Consider the following 16,396-nt stretch of genomic DNA (forward strand, 5'->3'; position numbering starts at 1 on the left):
ATTAATATATTTGCGGCCATTGCGAAATAAATAAATTCGTTCCAGCTCATTGATCCAAGACTCTTGCTCTATAGAGTACACCATAGACTAAGACGTACATGAATCGTGATGGGATTTCAGAAACATTTTGATGTCATCTTCTATTAGTTGTTAATATCAATTACTGTATTATTGTTTATATTTATTCGATCCATGCAATACCTTTGAGCAGGGTAAAACTGGATAATGCCTTATAATGTGACTTGCAACATTAATAAGATCAAAATAAATATTCTTATCTTGATGTATGATCTTATATCAGGTAGATGTTGAATATATTATTAGATACTGAGATTATATTTATTATCCTTAATTTAAAATAATATTTTTATATTATTCTATGTGCTTATTAAAATTTATAGTCTTTTTCACTTTATGGCAAAGCTTACCTAACAAATGATGTTTTTTTTATTACTAAATTATATGTTTTACAATGGTAGGAACTACTAGGAAGTAGGAGAGTATAATTAAAGGAGTAAAAATAAAGTTTGCATGCTTAAATAATCATATCTCTTTCTAGTATAACTAAACACCTGTTGCCATGAACGGAGAAAATGCTGTTGAGAGAGCTGTCTTCAATTGAATTTGATAATACTCAATTCTAATTAACTCAATAGTTTCGGATGTGTCATGCTGCTATATAAATACATATATACATATATATATATATATATATATATATAGTAGAAGCAATAAAAAATATATCTCTTGTATAAAAGAGAGGGGATCAGAGGCTAAAAAGTAATACTATATTATTCATCATTCTTAAAAAGACACATTATACTATTAATTAAAGTCTTCGTAAAAAACTATAACATACTACTACTCATTGTATTTATTTATTTATTTTGATATCCCTCGACAAATTATGTTCGACACTCCAAAACAAAGTAACAAATCTGGACTACTTGCTGTGCTTAAATATCTATGCGATACTATATACTCAAGTGCATGAAGAATGAATTTATTATTATATACATAAATAATGTTTTAGCTACATATATAAAACTTTAGAAGAGGCCGAGTAACATAAAACTTAATATTTAAGAATTAATATTTATGTTGGTAACAATTTTTTAAAAAAAAAGTGATTTTTTTCCTCAACTTTCAAAGTGAAAATATGCCGTCATTATTTTGGTAACCCAACGTGTTAGTGGGGTTGATGCACTAAATCAATGTACCTGTATAACTGGCTCTGTTTCCTTGTCGATCAACTTAAAACAATGGCCTTTTAGATAGCCAAAAGTCATTCTAACTAATAACACCCACAGATTCGATTGCCATAACGCATGTTTAAAAGCCTAACCGCCTGTGGGTTTTTTCGTTTTGCCCTCTCATCTGCAATTATATTTTTATTAAGGGACAAATCAAGTAAATAACCATATTTATACTCAGAACAACTTTCATATGAACATGTGTAGGTATATATGTATGTATAGACACACGAAAGTTCAGAACTGTTGAGAAGAACTAAGTGCGTAATTAATAAAGCGCATAAACTACTTTTTTTTTTCCTGAATTATCTCATCATTAGTTTTTCTCCAGCCACGCTAGCTAGTACTCCTCTGGTCCTATTTATAGGGCAGAGAGAGAAGGTTTTTTGTTTGTCTTATTTATAAGTCACTTCATTAAATTTACAGTGTGAATGTACTACTTTGTCTTTCATTTATTATAGTGTAAGTAGTTATCTTTTTTGAAAGGAGTATATATTAAATAGGGGTAAAGTTGGAAAATTGCTATATTTTAATGGAGAATTAATGCAGTTTAAGGTTTTCCTTGGTCTGTGTGAAACATGTTGGAAGTGCCTTATAAATAGGACCAGAGGAGTACTACCTCTGGTCCCTAATATAAGACATTGTTTAACTTTTATTTTGATTCTAAATATAAGATCTCAATCCACCTTATCTCTCATATTTGTATTTTTTTTTCCAAGATAGTCTTTATAACAATGATAGTTCTAATCAATGTACTTGATTAGTAAGGATATTTTATGAAAGACAACATCTATTTATTACAAATAACTAACTTAACTTATTTTCTCAATACCCTCAAATTAATTAACTAACTTTTATAATTAGGAATTAGTATTAAATTTAATTTATCATCAATTCATTGCGTGCGTGTGCGCGTTTTAATTATAGTAGCGGGTTGTAAAACAAAAACCACACTTGCTTAACTACGGATACATGTCATTCTCAATTAGTAAACCATTTCATTAAACAATTTTTCGTATGAGGACAGGTACTTTTTTAAAAAAACCAAGAGGAAAAGTAAGTTGCCTTATTATTACCTTATAATACAAGGTAATAATCTCTCTCTCTCTCTCTCTCTCTCTCTCTTCCCCCCCGTCCCCCCACCCCTAAAAGAAAAAAAAGAAACCTTTTTGGCATGGCAAACATTACATTCCTTTTGTATCTAAAGAATCTTTTCTACAAATTTTTTCTAAGATATACGTTTTTTTCTTGGAATGGAAAATAATTAATAAAAAAGGTCCAAAATAAATTAATGCTTCGGGAAGAAAAAACTACTAAAAAAATTAACTTTGTGAATCACGTTGATGCTTTTTTATGTTTCCAATCCAAATAATTAAACTAATATTTTTTTGCGGTCATTATTATAATTATCTTTGGATACTCGAACCAAACTCAATCTAACCTTATATTAGAGCGAGCACATTCCATGTTTATTTTGAACCATACATTATACATAAGTGACCCGTAATCAGTGAAAATAATGAAGCATGCATGCGTCATTCTCGGCCCCATCAAACACTAAAATAACAAAAAGCACGCTCAAAAGCAAGTTGCTTGTTTTTTCCCTAACGATAACAAGGTGGTGCGTGTAGATATGATATAATATGTTTTAGCGTTTTCTTTTTTCTCCCCTCTGCGATGTTTTTAACGCAAAAGATAAACAATTACAAAAGCTTTGTCGTAGTTCGGTGGCCTTATTAATCCTAGGCTGTCAATTTAGAAGGGAATCATATCTACTTCTAACCCTATAACATTTTTTAAGCAGCAGGATCCATTTAACTATGACCAAGACATGAAAATGACACCTATTAACGTTGAACTACTATTTGCTAAGCCAATATTGACATGATGAGGTTACGGCTAAGAGCATCTCACTAAAAATTAATGCTCCTCCAACCCTTAATATAAGACCAATTTAACTAATTTGATTGAATTAAGGAAGTTAGATAAGTTAGTTAATTATAAGAAATGTAATATATTTTTTCTAAAACATCATAATCATCTGTCTTAATACCCACTCTTCCTCTTCTACTTGATTATGGTTAAGGGAGTGTCCATATGAGTAATTTAGATAAAATTGATAAATATGAGAAATGAGTCTTATATTTAGAAGCAAAACCAACTCAACAATTGGGTCCTATATTAAGTACCGGAAGAGTATATATGTGTGTGTAGAGTTGAAGTTTCCAAAGCTTGTACATGTAAGCTCAGGTTAACAAAAGGATAAGTGGGTGAGAATTTTGATGTGAGATTGTATTATATGCAACTTGAAGTATCCATGAAAAGGACCGGCGGATGGCGATAAGCTATTTTTCTTGGTTTCGTGGGTTAATCAACTTTGTTTTTATCTCTCAGAAACTCACAATTTCTTTTTTTTTTTTTTCCTTTTCTTCTGAACCAAGAAGCTGCGTTTGATTGGCTAAGCCTCCTTGTCCGCCGATCAATACATGCGAACGCGGCAAATATACAATGAACTGCACAAACATTTCCAAGTTGATGAGTCACACACAAAAGATCATTAGACTACAGTGTATAGATTTATGGGCTCCTTCTGATATTTTCAGAATCGGAAAAGGGAATATATATGTATGAATGTGCATGTTGATATACATGATTAAGCAAACAGTCCCTTTTCTGAAGAAAAAAAATAGCAGTACAGAAAAAGGGATTCATGAACAATATATAAACAAGACTTTAAAAATAGCAGGGCAATTTCAGAATATTATTTGTAGAAAAGGACTCATTGATAATTAAACTATGATGCGAATTCAGCCTCCACTTTTGTTAGAACTGCAATAAATATAATATACCCCAAGTTGGCACCAAGAGGTAAATAATTTATTTTTGATTCTAAAATAAAGGAATGATGAAATATCTTACACGCATATGAATATAAATATTCTGACCCTCATCCCCGTCATAAAAGCTACGATCCACGAAACACTTTTGTGTATTGCACTTAATTCTTTTGTTTTAAATATAAAAAATATTAAATCAGAGCCCATGCGATGTCACATTCATTATACTAAAATATAAAAAGATGGTGTGTGAGTTGAAAAAATAACTGATTAGACAAGGCATCGTATTCATAGTGACTAATACTGATGAAGAGGTGATTAAGAGTTTAGGACTTCAAAGTAGGGTCACGTAATTAGTTTAATAAATAATTAAATTATTACGTGGATAATTGGATTCACGATCTTATTCGAGATTGACTGGATAACACTGTTATTGTTCTTAGTCAATATAGTTTACTCAATTCATAGATTTAATTTTTCACAACCAAAATATATAGCAGTAATTCACTTCTAATATTATATTACAGCCTGAATCTCCGCGATATTACAAAGTCAAAAATAACACGCGCATCCACCGTGTTATTGTTTTACTTTTGGAGGCAAATCTGCAAAATTCAAAACTTATTTCAATGACACCGGGTGATCAGGCGTAGAATGGATTAATCATTTTTTTCTTTGCTTTTTTTTTTTTTAAAAAAGGGCTTAATCCATTCCGATAATATGTGACAAAGAAGTTACAGATCACGGCCACGTGGAGAAGGAGTGGGGAGCCGCACAAGATACTGCCACGTAGATTCGTTGAAATATACAGAGAATCGCTTTGACTTTTTTTTTAATCCTCGGCAGTAATAATAATGCTACCTCCCGTGTTTGACAGTATCTTCAATGTTTAATATAAAAACTTATTTAATTTTTATTTTAATTTTAAATATCAAATATTAATTTATCTTATCTTTTATATTTATTTATTTAATATATTCTTATAATAATAGTAATTTTAATTAATATAATTGATTAATAAGAATATTTTAAAAAATAATATATATTTATTATAAATAACTAATTTAATTAATTAATTAATTTTATATTAATAACTTAAAGATTGTACTGATGCTAGTTCTGACAAATGAAAACAGGCTGACGTAGCGCCTCATTTAATTATTCTTAACTTTGAAAAGGTAAAACTAAATTTGGGCCGCGGATAAATGTCACCGTACTTGGGACAGAGTCTCAGGGAGCTTCAATTATTTACGAGATATGGGAAGAAGGAAGGGTGGGGTGCCGCGGGGAGCAATAGAAGACCAAGGAGGCGGTGGTCCCGGCGAGGGAGGGTGCGGAACGAGGCGGTAACCGGTAAGCGTGGAGAAAAACGACAACGTTTGATGGCGTAAGCATGGAGGATGGACGTGCATATAAATAGGTGCCAGGTGCAAGGGGTACTTTACTCCTTCAACCCAAGCATCTCTTACGTGGTGTTCTTTCCTCTCTCCTAGTTACCTCTCCACTTCCCACTCTCCGTCTAATTCTCTTCTCTTTTCCCCTCGTTATCCTTTCACTTACTTTCTCTCTCTACTTTCTCACACCTTTCTTTCTCTTCCTCCTTTTTCTAGTTTTTCTTTCATCCTCTCGTTAATTTGCTGTCACAATGTGTGGAATACTTGCTGTGCTCGGCTGCTCCGATGACTCTCAAGCCAAGAGAGTCCGCGTCTTGGAGCTCTCTCGCAGGCAATTTCATCTTCCTTCTCATCCTTTGTCTTTTCTTAACCTCCATCATCAATCCAAAGTCTCCCTCTTTTCTCTTCTATTTGCTATTTTCATTTCATTTCCTTTTCTGTACCTCATCTTGTTTTGCCAAAACATCATACCATAAACTGCTATGTAACATCAACCTGTGGTTTGTTTTTAAGTTTCTCGATCATATCATAACATATATATATATATAAGTGTATTGTTTTTGTTGTTAATAGTATAATCAATATATATATAATTTGATAGACGAGAGGCAAGCATGCCGTGTTATATATTACTACTAGTATATGCAGAATTGATGGATGAAGAATATATAAATTACGTGGGACCGTGGCCATATAATCGACTTTCCTCGTTTTAACTGTCATGTTGTCTGCTCTCTCCTTTCATATTCTAATTGTTTAGAGGAAAGGAGGCAGCTCAGTCCACAATATTATAGTTGCAGGCTTGTAGCCAGCTAGTTACTGCTTTACATTGAAGATAAATATATTCGGTCACAGATTTAACATCTATTATAGATAGATAGAGATAACCATTGAAGACTTTGTCAAAAGGGCAAGTACTATATATTAATAATATAATCAGAAGAGTAACTTTGAGATATGAACAAGCGCGGGGGATGTGGGGGGTCCACTTATTATATACCATGGAATAGTATAATATTGTTGAAATATGCTTATTGTGAGTCGTCCGCTGCAGATTGAAGCACCGTGGTCCAGACTGGAGTGGCTTGCATCAACATGGTGACTGCTATCTGTCTCATCAACGGCTAGCCATAGTTGATCCTGCTTCTGGGGATCAACCTCTCTTCAATGAAGACAAATCCGTCGTCGTCACGGTACTCCTTCAATAATTCTCATAGGCAGAAATTTGGAGTCTTGTGCATAACAGCCGCTTCAGATATTCTTCCCTCTCGTCCACTGTGGCTCTCATCTCATACACATATAGATTCACATATTTATATTACTTTCTTAAGCTGGTTATGAAAAATACGATCTTCTAAACACAGGTAAACGGAGAGATTTACAACCATGAAGAGCTCAGGAAAAAACTGTCCAACCACAAGTTCCGAACTGGCAGTGATTGTGATGTTATTGCACATCTGGTTAGTCATGTAGTCCTTTTTCCACTTACAACTTTCGTTCAATACTTCCTTCTTTATGCAGAAGCAGTTGTCGTTTTTGTGGTGGATTTAAATGAATCATTAATGGTTTTAATTAATACATAGTACGAGGAATACGGAGAGGACTTCGTGGACATGCTCGATGGGATATTCTCCTTCGTGCTCCTCGACACGCGCGACAACAGCTTCATAGTTGCTAGAGATGCTATTGGGGTCACTTCCCTTTACATCGGTTGGGGATTAGATGGTAATAATACGCCTTCCATGGTCTAATTAGTAATAATTATATTAACAATCTCCAAGCAATTAATGTTTTTTGGTTATTTAATTCATCAGGGTCAATTTGGATTTCATCGGAGTTGAAAGGCCTGAATGATGACTGTGAACACTTTGAGTGGTTCCCTCCTGGTCATTTGTACTCCAGCAAAGAAAGAGGATTCAGAAGATGGTACAATCCTCCATGGTTCTCTGAGTCCACTCCTTCTACTCCTTATGATCCTCTTGCTCTCAGACACGCATTCGAAAAGGTTTAGTGCCAGAATCAATCAAGTAGCATAATTCAGACACTGTTCATACATGTCGGAGAAAGTGGCACAGATTTAATTCCTTTTATGTGGAAACCTTTGATTCATATACTGATCATGCAGTTAATGGTTGTGACTTCAAACAGGCTGTGATTAAAAGGTTGATGACAGATGTTCCTTTTGGTGTGTTACTATCTGGAGGCTTAGACTCTTCATTGGTTGCCTCCATTACTGCTCGTTACCTTGCTGACACCAAGGCTGCTAAACAGTGGGGAACGAAATTACACTCTTTCTGTGTAGGTCTTGAGGTGAGTTACAGTCTGTTAGATTAGAGGAAAAAATAGGAGACTTCTTGTAGTATGTTTCAGATATTAATGATATTAATATGGCGAGAATCCTCTCTGTTAAATTATGATACAGGGTGCACCCGATCTGAGGGCTGCAAGAGAAGTTGCTGACTTTCTAGGAACGGTCCACCATGAGTTCCACTATACAATTCAGGTTAGAATAATGCTCTTTTTTTATACCCTTCAATTTCAAGTAGGACTGAAGCATATTTGTACTGTGTATTTAGGACGGCCTGGATGCAATAGAAGACGTTATTTACCACATAGAAACCTACGACGTAACCACAATAAGAGCCAGCACACCCATGTTTCTGATGTCAAGGAAGATAAAGTCACTAGGAGTGAAGATGGTTATGTCTGGAGAAGGATCTGATGAGATCTTTGGGGGGTATCTGTATTTTCATAAGGCCCCCAATAAAGATGAGTTCCACCAGGAAACTTGCAGAAAGGTCACAGATTTATTATTATTATTACAATTACTATTATGATCCTTGCCCGCTCAACATAAAGAATTCACTTAAAAAGTCATGATAGATTTCCCCCATTTTCAATTTTTCAATTTTTATTTTTGGACATGTGCAGATCAAGGCACTTCACAAATATGATTGCTTACGAGCCAACAAAGCAACTTCTGCTTGGGGTCTTGAAGCTCGAGTACCATTTTTAGATAAAGATTTCATCAATGTCGCCATGAACATTGATCCTCAGTACAAAATGGTGTGAACAAAGCATCAGATTTTGTTTTATTAATAAAAAGTATTGTAAATCTTTCTTTGAGCTTACAGTTTAATCTATGCAGCCAAAACCAGAGGAAGGGAGGATTGAGAAATGGGTCCTCAGGAGAGCATTTGACGATGAGGAGCAACCCTATCTGCCAAAGGTATTACGCAGTTTTCTGCGATTTCTCAAGTTCATGTATTAATTGATGAAACTAAAATCTGAGCTTTTTAATTTTGCGCAGCACATATTGTATAGGCAGAAGGAACAATTTAGTGATGGAGTTGGCTATGGTTGGATCGATGGCCTCCGAGACCATGCTGCAAAACATGTAAATATGAACACGGAAAGCATATCTCCAAAATAATTCCTTGTTCCCTGCTGTTATATATGATTTCTGGATCTTACAAATTGGTTGTTCACATTCCAGGTGACTGATAAAATGATGCTTAATGCTGCAAACATATTTCCTCACAACACCCCTTCCACAAAGGAAGCATATTACTACAGGATGATATTCGAGAGGTTCTTCCCACAGGTAATACAATCGATCAAATCTTAAACGAGCGGTTTTTTTTTTTTGGGGGGGGGGGGTTCTCTGACAAAAACATGACAAATGGATATTTTGTGTTACAGAGCCTGACAGCAAATACTAAAGGAAATTTATAATTACTAGTTTCTAATTGTTTTTCTGTGACTATGGTCTTGCAGAACTCTGCTCGGCTCACTGTTCCTGGAGGAGCTAGTATTGCATGCAGCACAGAGAAAGCAATAGAGTGGGATGCTGCCTGGTCAAACAACCTTGATCCTTCTGGAAGAGCAGCACTTGGAGTGCATCTCTCTGCTTATGATGACAAGGAGGTTAACTCAGTCCCCACTAAAACTGCAGGGCCAGAGAAGATTATCCCTAAAATGGAAATTAATCCTCTTGGAGTTGCAATCCACAGCTGATGCAGTTAAAAAGGGATAGACAGTTGCGGGATTTTCAGAAGAAGCGTACAATGAAGAAGCTTTTGCCTGCTGTATAAATAATCCAGGCAGTATATATATATTTATATAGATCAAAGGCCTTCTACCTGATGGTGTTGTTGTAGTGTTGTGGTAGCCTCATCTTGTATTGTTTTAAATACTGTGATCTGAACTTTATTGCAATATATTGGGTTTCCGATTCCAAGTTAAGTTCTCTGTTTCAGTTATCGGTTTATTGTGAGTTTGTGACCTGCTACTGGATGTATATTTTCACATTGTAAAGCCCATTGTTCAAGTTTATCCAAATCTGAGTGGCACTGGCATATGCAGGCCCGAATACTTTAATACTGTATATTATTAATAAACAATTTCCTAAGCATATTCTTGTAGTAAAAGAAAAAAGAACACTTGAAAGGGGAAAAAAAAGTTTGGCTTGATCAAGTTCAAGCTCTCATTGCAGCCATGTTCTGATCTCGGACAAGAAAGTGAATCAGCTAGTTTTGAAGTACAGTGTTCGTTGGTTTTGTTATTGATGGCCTAGCAAATTATTTTTTGTAATCTATCGTTTTACATCAATAAACAACAAAGAAAACTTTGTTTTCTCTTCATTAGCGGTACTTTATGAGGAGTTGCAATTACTCAACCCTCAAATAAGAATTATCAGCACCTAATAAAACATTACAGAAAAAGAACACAACTAGAAGAAGAACAGGGCGGTATAGAAGAGTTGATTCCATGTATCAGGCAAGCCAGGAAGGCACCAATGGCTGCAATCTGCAGAGAAGTCAGGGTTAGCCCTCTGCTGAGCATTCAAATCACCACTATAAATGGAAGGATGGCCATCCTTCCTCAGAGCTGATAGCATTGTAATGTCAAGCATGTAAGCAGGTCTTGCCATTTCCCTAATCACCATCTCCACTATCCTCATTTGCTCTGGATATGCTCCTGGGTATGCTGCGCTGTGGATTGGTGCTGTTTCCCCGTAGCAATTCTTCGTTGTTGTTTCTGTTGTCCCTATCCCATTCCATTCCCTGGGGCTGCAAACCAGTCCCCTCCAGTTTTAGCGTGATTTATCTTATAAGTTGAAAAGATTCTTAAAGCAGATTCGATGATTGGAGTAAACTGATTATATTGCAGATAGGCAGCTAAATGATGGATTTCATTAGTACTAACCCTTCTTTCTTGATATCCCTATGTATTCCAGTCCCTAGGCCACACATTAGTGTCCTCCAGTTTTAATACGATTATTGGAGACTGAGGGATCAGGTCTTTTGGAATTGAAATACAAATAAGCACGTACAATTTTGTGGCCACATAATGAGATATTTTATGGCTTCATGACAGTGTCGAAGCCCGAGTAGGACCATGCCTATCTCAATGTTAAAGCCTTTTCAATGATGGGGATATAGACTCTAAACTACAAAACGAACAGCATAATGTTACAGATAGAGACCATCTAAATGCATCAATCTCGCTGTCCTGCCCCATCATCTTATAGTAACATTCAATTGTGGGCTTTCAATGAAAAGAGGTGGAGTTTTATATATAATTTTTGCATTATTTTTGAGGTTGTGATATATCGAAGATTTTTTCCCTCACAAGCTTGCATATGAGTTGTCAATTAAATGTGTGCACATATAGGTGGGTTGAGATAATCGTTGCTTATGTCTTTTAACATATTCAGAAAGATCCCTTATTTGAAAAGATGCATGTGTTTGATGTCGGTCCACCGACAACGATTTTATTTCAACCCCCTTCTTTTGAAGGCATGCGTTACGGTGATTATCCTGCCCCCAGAAGGAATTAAAAAAAAAGAAAAAAGAAAAAAAAAAGCTTTCTCCAAGTTTATTACGGATTCGGGACAAGTCTGGCAAGTGTAAATTGCTCTGTGTGCGCCTCAAAAGCCTTTGAGAACGACAAAGGAGAGCACCTTTACAAGATTTTTCAAAGGTTAAAAATTATGGACATGGATCACAAACTAGCTTTGAGACCTGATTGTTTAGCGCTTCAAAATATTACATGATAAATTATGACAGCGAAATTATTTTGATTTTCTTTTTCTTGGGACCTACTGACACATGTTGACATTAATGCCTAAATGCAACTTTTAGCTCTAGCAAGAATTCTATTATTGTGCATTTTACTCCTAATTAGCAACATAAAGCATCCCTCTTCATGTATTTTACTCCTAATTAGCAACAAAAGCACTTGAAGCACCGACAGACACCCAGGACTTGCATAAATGTGAAGGCAGTGAAGGTTACCTAACAGGGCCCAAGCGGGGTCCTACCCTCAAACGAAAGACAACTCATCCCGTGTAGGCAAATTTCTAGTGCTTGGTGCTCCCTCTCCACTTGTACAAACTCACAATTATGAAGCCCGAAAATCAAGCAAGTTTCAATCAATACGATAATGATGAATTGTCTCGGTCTAATGAACAAACATATTAAAAAATCACCATTTATTTTCCCAATGAATTGTTCCGGTTATAGCATTTTTTATGAGTAGGATCCGCATGAAAATCTTTCTGCCAGGATGTAAAAGAGGAAAAGCAATTTCAAGAGAGAGAGTGCCTACTTGTAATGTGTGGGAGAAATGGCCTGGAAGAACACTTTAGTTCTGCTTCTATCAATATTAGCATCCGCCCAATTAGACCAAGTTTTGAGACCTCTTTCTAAAGCTGCCAAACGGTCCATGTCTGGATAGAATTTGCCGCTTAATTCTATATAATCCCATCTGCACTTATTTGATAAAAGAACTCAATTCATAGTAAAATATTCAAATCAATCGTGGCAAACCTTTTTTCCATTTTCATATTCGATTCCATAAAGTTTATTACCCTTGAAGGGATCCTTGATGAGTCCACCAATGTCCTGTGTTAAAGGACAGTACATCAGCATTTCTCCATGCCTCACCATTCCCATCTACCTCATCCAGCCTTAGAATTCTCTTCCCTCCGATCAAATCAACGTTTACCAGATATGGAGATCTGTAGAATGAAAGTGACACTTCATAGTCCTGCACGTACCATAACAAAACCCAATTAGGGACTGCCTGGTCTTGCGGTACTTTTTCATGGTCTACTTTTTTTTTTTTTTTTTTTTGAGGTGAATTTTTCATATTCTACTTTCTACAAGCAAAGAGTGTTGTTATTTCAACGTAAAGCCTGGCAGTAGGTTTGGTCCCCTCTGTAACACCCTTTCAAAATATAGTGACCCAAGCTCTCTGCTTTTGAATTAAGATGAACAAAGAGGAAAAGAATTGTTTAGCTGCTGGGAAGCTGCAGGCATTTGTAATTTCACTGATTTTCCTTCTGAAACAAAATTTCGCCGACTAGAGAAGGGCGAATAATACTATGGCTAGATCTTGAAAAGGAATGAGCTGTGTTTAGCCTCTGCAAAACTGCGCCATTGAGTCTGAATGTAAATTTAGCTCGGAGAAGAAATGGTAAGAGACAACATGGCCTAAATCTTTCGGGGAATGAACATTTTGGGGAAATGTGAAGTTGTAATTGTTCAGAAATTTCAGACTCACCAAGAATCTGAAGGTTGAGATTGGATCTCCCCTGACCATTTGCGTTTTTGCACGAGGTACTGCAGAATATATCATACAAATTAATGACTGCCACTGGTTGCGCCCCAGCGAGTCTCCCACAAACATCACAGTTTTACCCTTCATGTTCAGCAAAAACTCAATCCCATTGAACCTACCATAAAAATGCTACCAAACCATTCAGTACATATTCAGTTAAAAAAAACTAAGAACTGAACGCCATTGAACCGACCATGATAATTTTACAGAAACCACCCAGACTATTATGCAGCATAATACAAAAAAGACTGCACCAACTTTAGCACAATGCAGTATGATTAGATAGTTCAGTACTGTTCTAGGAAACTTCATTTATGCTTTCCTCGTTGTCCTCTTACCTTGGGAGCTCGCAATCAAGGGGCCTCCATCTGTATTTGAGGTAATCGGAATCTGGGCGACCGTACATTTGACAGTTGAATTCCGGGTCAATGATTGGACAGTCAGAAGATTGGTAAAGCGGGTAAGTTTCATCACGAACCCAGGTGCCCACGAACAACGCACAAGATTGGTTGGCTTGAATCATGTGTCCGTGGTAGTGGTGGTGGTGTGAGCGGTTGTGGGGGTGGTTTCTGAAGTGTAACAAAGCAGAAGATGCAGCTAAACGCCATTGAAGACAAACTAGAAGAAGAAGAGCAAAAAATGAGCGCAAAACGCCACAAGAAGCCATTGCAGAGCCTTATGATAGAGAAACAGAGAAAAGTGGAAGCCCAATGGCGCAAGGAAGAAAGAGAGAGAGGAAGAAAAGACAAGAAGGAAGTTGAACTGTTTTGATATATAAAAAGGAAGTGGGAGGTTTCGGTGGTGGTGTAAAGAAATTCTGACAAAAACGGCGTGGGATTTTGTTATGTACGAATGAACGTGTTATCGTGAGCGGAAAAATGGCTCCAATGTACTGATTTGGTGATCATTAGGTGATTTTGCATACAACTTTTTCAAGCGAGGGGAAAAAAATTAACTCCAACATTAATATTACTAATATACATGCATGTCATCGTCATGCAAGAGAAAGGCCTCTGTTAATGTCACTTTACAAAAAAATTTAGCAGTTTTTCGAGGTTTAAGAGGTGTTTGGCAAAATTAAAACCTAGGTTTCAGAATCACTTTTCCGCAAAACGAGGTAACCTCCTCTACATATAGTTTGGTTTCTATCCAAACACCCTCTTAATCTTCAACCGAATGGTGTTCATAAACGGCGAAGACCCAGAGATTTGGATCATTATTCCACCATCCAATGCTGTGAATTCTTTTGGAGTTTCTCTGTTTTGTCAAAAAGGCACTTGCTTTTTTCACGTCTGATTAGATGGGCAATCACTGAAATTTACAGGAGATCGAGGAAATCACTGTGAAGAAAGTGCCAATCAGGGATGACTCCAAAGTCGAGCAATAATTTTATTAGAAACTTTCTACTATGCAAGACTGAAGATAGAGAGATGGGGTGAGAGAGGACATGTTGAGGGGTTACACCTATATTTTCATCTCTTTTCTCATCTGAAAAATTAAAGCAAAATTGAGGGATCCAAATTTGACAATTGATATCACTGTAAATATAAAGTATAGGCAACCTGGTTTGGAAGCAGTAACTTAGTGCAGAAGAGAGGGATGGGGCCTTGAGAGAATAAGTTAGTGGGTAGCCTCCTTTGTAGGTATAGTGAGAAGGATGGGATCTTTCATGCGGCAGGGTGGTGCGAGTAAACTTTATGGCATCACAAACAAAAAGAAAAGGCTGGTTTGGTTCTCTTTGATGGCAGAGGACAATGTTGATAAAAAGCACATTGTTCTTTGCTTTCCTTCAACTACATTCTTAGAACATTATCCTTTCTTCTCCTCAAAAATTGTGGGGAAAGCTTGATTCTTCTTCATCATCATCTTCTTCTTTTATCTTATGTTAAAATAAGCATTTCTAGTCTTATGATTCCATTAATAATTTTAAATTAGTTTTCTTTGTCAGCTTAAAGCTCTGTGGGCCTAGTGTATTATGTGAAGTCTAAACAATAGATGGTAGAATTTACTTTGATTTTTTTTGCCGATAGAATTTACTTTATGACCCATGAATAATATGATATAAATATACTTATTTTTTAACTTGTGCATATGCAAATGCAAATATCTATATGACTTAGCATGTCTATCCATGCATGTGGCTTTAATTTTTGACAATAAAATAAAAACTTTTTCAGTTTTAAAGTGAGACTGAAAAGGGTCTTATCATTGATTATAATAATGAGATTATGTTTTTTTTATTTAATACTGTTTTCATGCTGGAAAAATGGAATAATGATTTTATTTGTATGATGCTACGGAAATTTAATCTTAGTTTGTTTTTTAGCAATTATATTATGATTAGGAGGATTTAGTACTCCTTTTTCTTATGGGGAACGGGGGACTAATCACCTTTTAAAAGTTTTTTTTCCATCTTATAATTAATGAAAAATACTAATGTTGCTCAATCATTTATGTCTTATTCTGCTTTGCTTTGCCGGCAATATTTCTCGAATGTGATTATAATTGAAAGTAACCATTTTAAACTATTTTCTTCTTTTACTTAATTGAATCTGGCTAAAACAGGATAATTATGTTTTAAGTCTTGTTTTTTCTTTTTTTGAAAAAACCGTATTGAAGCTGCCTATATAGTGATCGTTTATGTCTCAAATATGCCTGTGCAAAAAAAAAAAGGACCGAACCTGCCCGTCTTTCAAAGAGAAGTTTTTTTTTGTTTTTTGATACAACTAAAATAAGTATTTTTGTCATTAAAAAAAGTTCTTTTTTTTAATCAGGATGTCATTAAAAAAAGTTGAAAACAAACAGCCCAATAATGCGTGGGATCAAAATTATTTGGAAAAATCATTGTGTAAGAAATATAATTACTAAAAAAATTTCAGTAACAATAAAGTAATCTGCAGCGACGAGTTGCAAGATAATAATTTATAAGTGTTCACTTGTTATTAGGCTTGTTGATTCCTTGAAACTTCATTATAATTTTCCCAAATTATTTTAAGATATTTGAAATCGGAGAGACAAATTTGAAATTGAAAAAATTAGTTTGAGATGTTTAAAATTCAGCAGAATTATAAAAGTAAATTAAATTATGAGTTCAAAATGTTATTGCAAACTTACCCCATGAGTGCCACATGAACTTAAACTGGGACGAAAAGAAAAAGAATACAGTTCAGAGGGGAAAAAAAAAAAAGTGACATCACATTCAAATAATGATGTCCCAAAAAAAGTTATGATTCGTTTTTCTGGAAGAAGAAAATGTCAACAATTTGTGCATAAATCATGGAATCCA

The 16,396-nt window shown here is 35.4% G+C and overlaps 2 protein-coding genes and 1 long non-coding RNA gene across 3 annotated transcripts; 2 read left to right on the plus strand and 1 right to left on the minus strand.

The window, feature by feature from the left end:
* The first annotated feature begins 672 nt into the window (after positions 1 to 672).
* Positions 673 to 9,825, plus strand: LOC114740633 (uncharacterized). Its single transcript, XR_003739700.1, has 2 exons — positions 673 to 722; positions 9,592 to 9,825. It is a non-coding gene; the product is annotated as an uncharacterized LOC114740633 (long non-coding RNA).
* LOC114740631 (asparagine synthetase [glutamine-hydrolyzing] 2) lies at positions 5,695 to 9,718 on the plus strand. The gene is made up of 13 exons (XM_028928819.1): positions 5,695 to 5,815; positions 6,539 to 6,677; positions 6,849 to 6,944; positions 7,068 to 7,209; positions 7,299 to 7,489; positions 7,633 to 7,794; positions 7,907 to 7,987; positions 8,061 to 8,282; positions 8,416 to 8,550; positions 8,633 to 8,713; positions 8,795 to 8,881; positions 8,981 to 9,088; positions 9,262 to 9,718. Exons 1-13 carry the CDS (start codon positions 5,736 to 5,738, stop codon positions 9,499 to 9,501), a joined length of 1,764 nt encoding a protein of 587 aa, XP_028784652.1. The 5' UTR covers positions 5,695 to 5,735; the 3' UTR covers positions 9,502 to 9,718.
* Positions 9,826 to 9,937: 112 nt separating the features above from the next.
* Positions 9,938 to 13,835, minus strand: LOC114740632 (protein PMR5). Its single transcript, XM_028928820.1, has 5 exons — positions 13,449 to 13,835; positions 13,054 to 13,225; positions 12,359 to 12,537; positions 12,097 to 12,255; positions 9,938 to 10,556 (listed from the first exon to the last, which is right to left on the minus strand). The coding sequence occupies exons 1-5, from the start codon at positions 13,775 to 13,777 to the stop codon at positions 10,217 to 10,219; spliced, it is 1,179 nt and encodes a 392-aa protein (XP_028784653.1). The 5' UTR covers positions 13,778 to 13,835; the 3' UTR covers positions 9,938 to 10,216.
* Between the last annotated feature and the right edge of the window lie 2,561 nt (positions 13,836 to 16,396).

The sequence above is a fragment of the Neltuma alba genome, unplaced genomic scaffold (assembly GCF_004799145.2).
Source record: "Neltuma alba isolate B1F8T4 unplaced genomic scaffold, ASM479914v2 tig00003186_pilon, whole genome shotgun sequence".
Taxonomy (NCBI): domain Eukaryota; kingdom Viridiplantae; phylum Streptophyta; class Magnoliopsida; order Fabales; family Fabaceae; genus Neltuma; species Neltuma alba.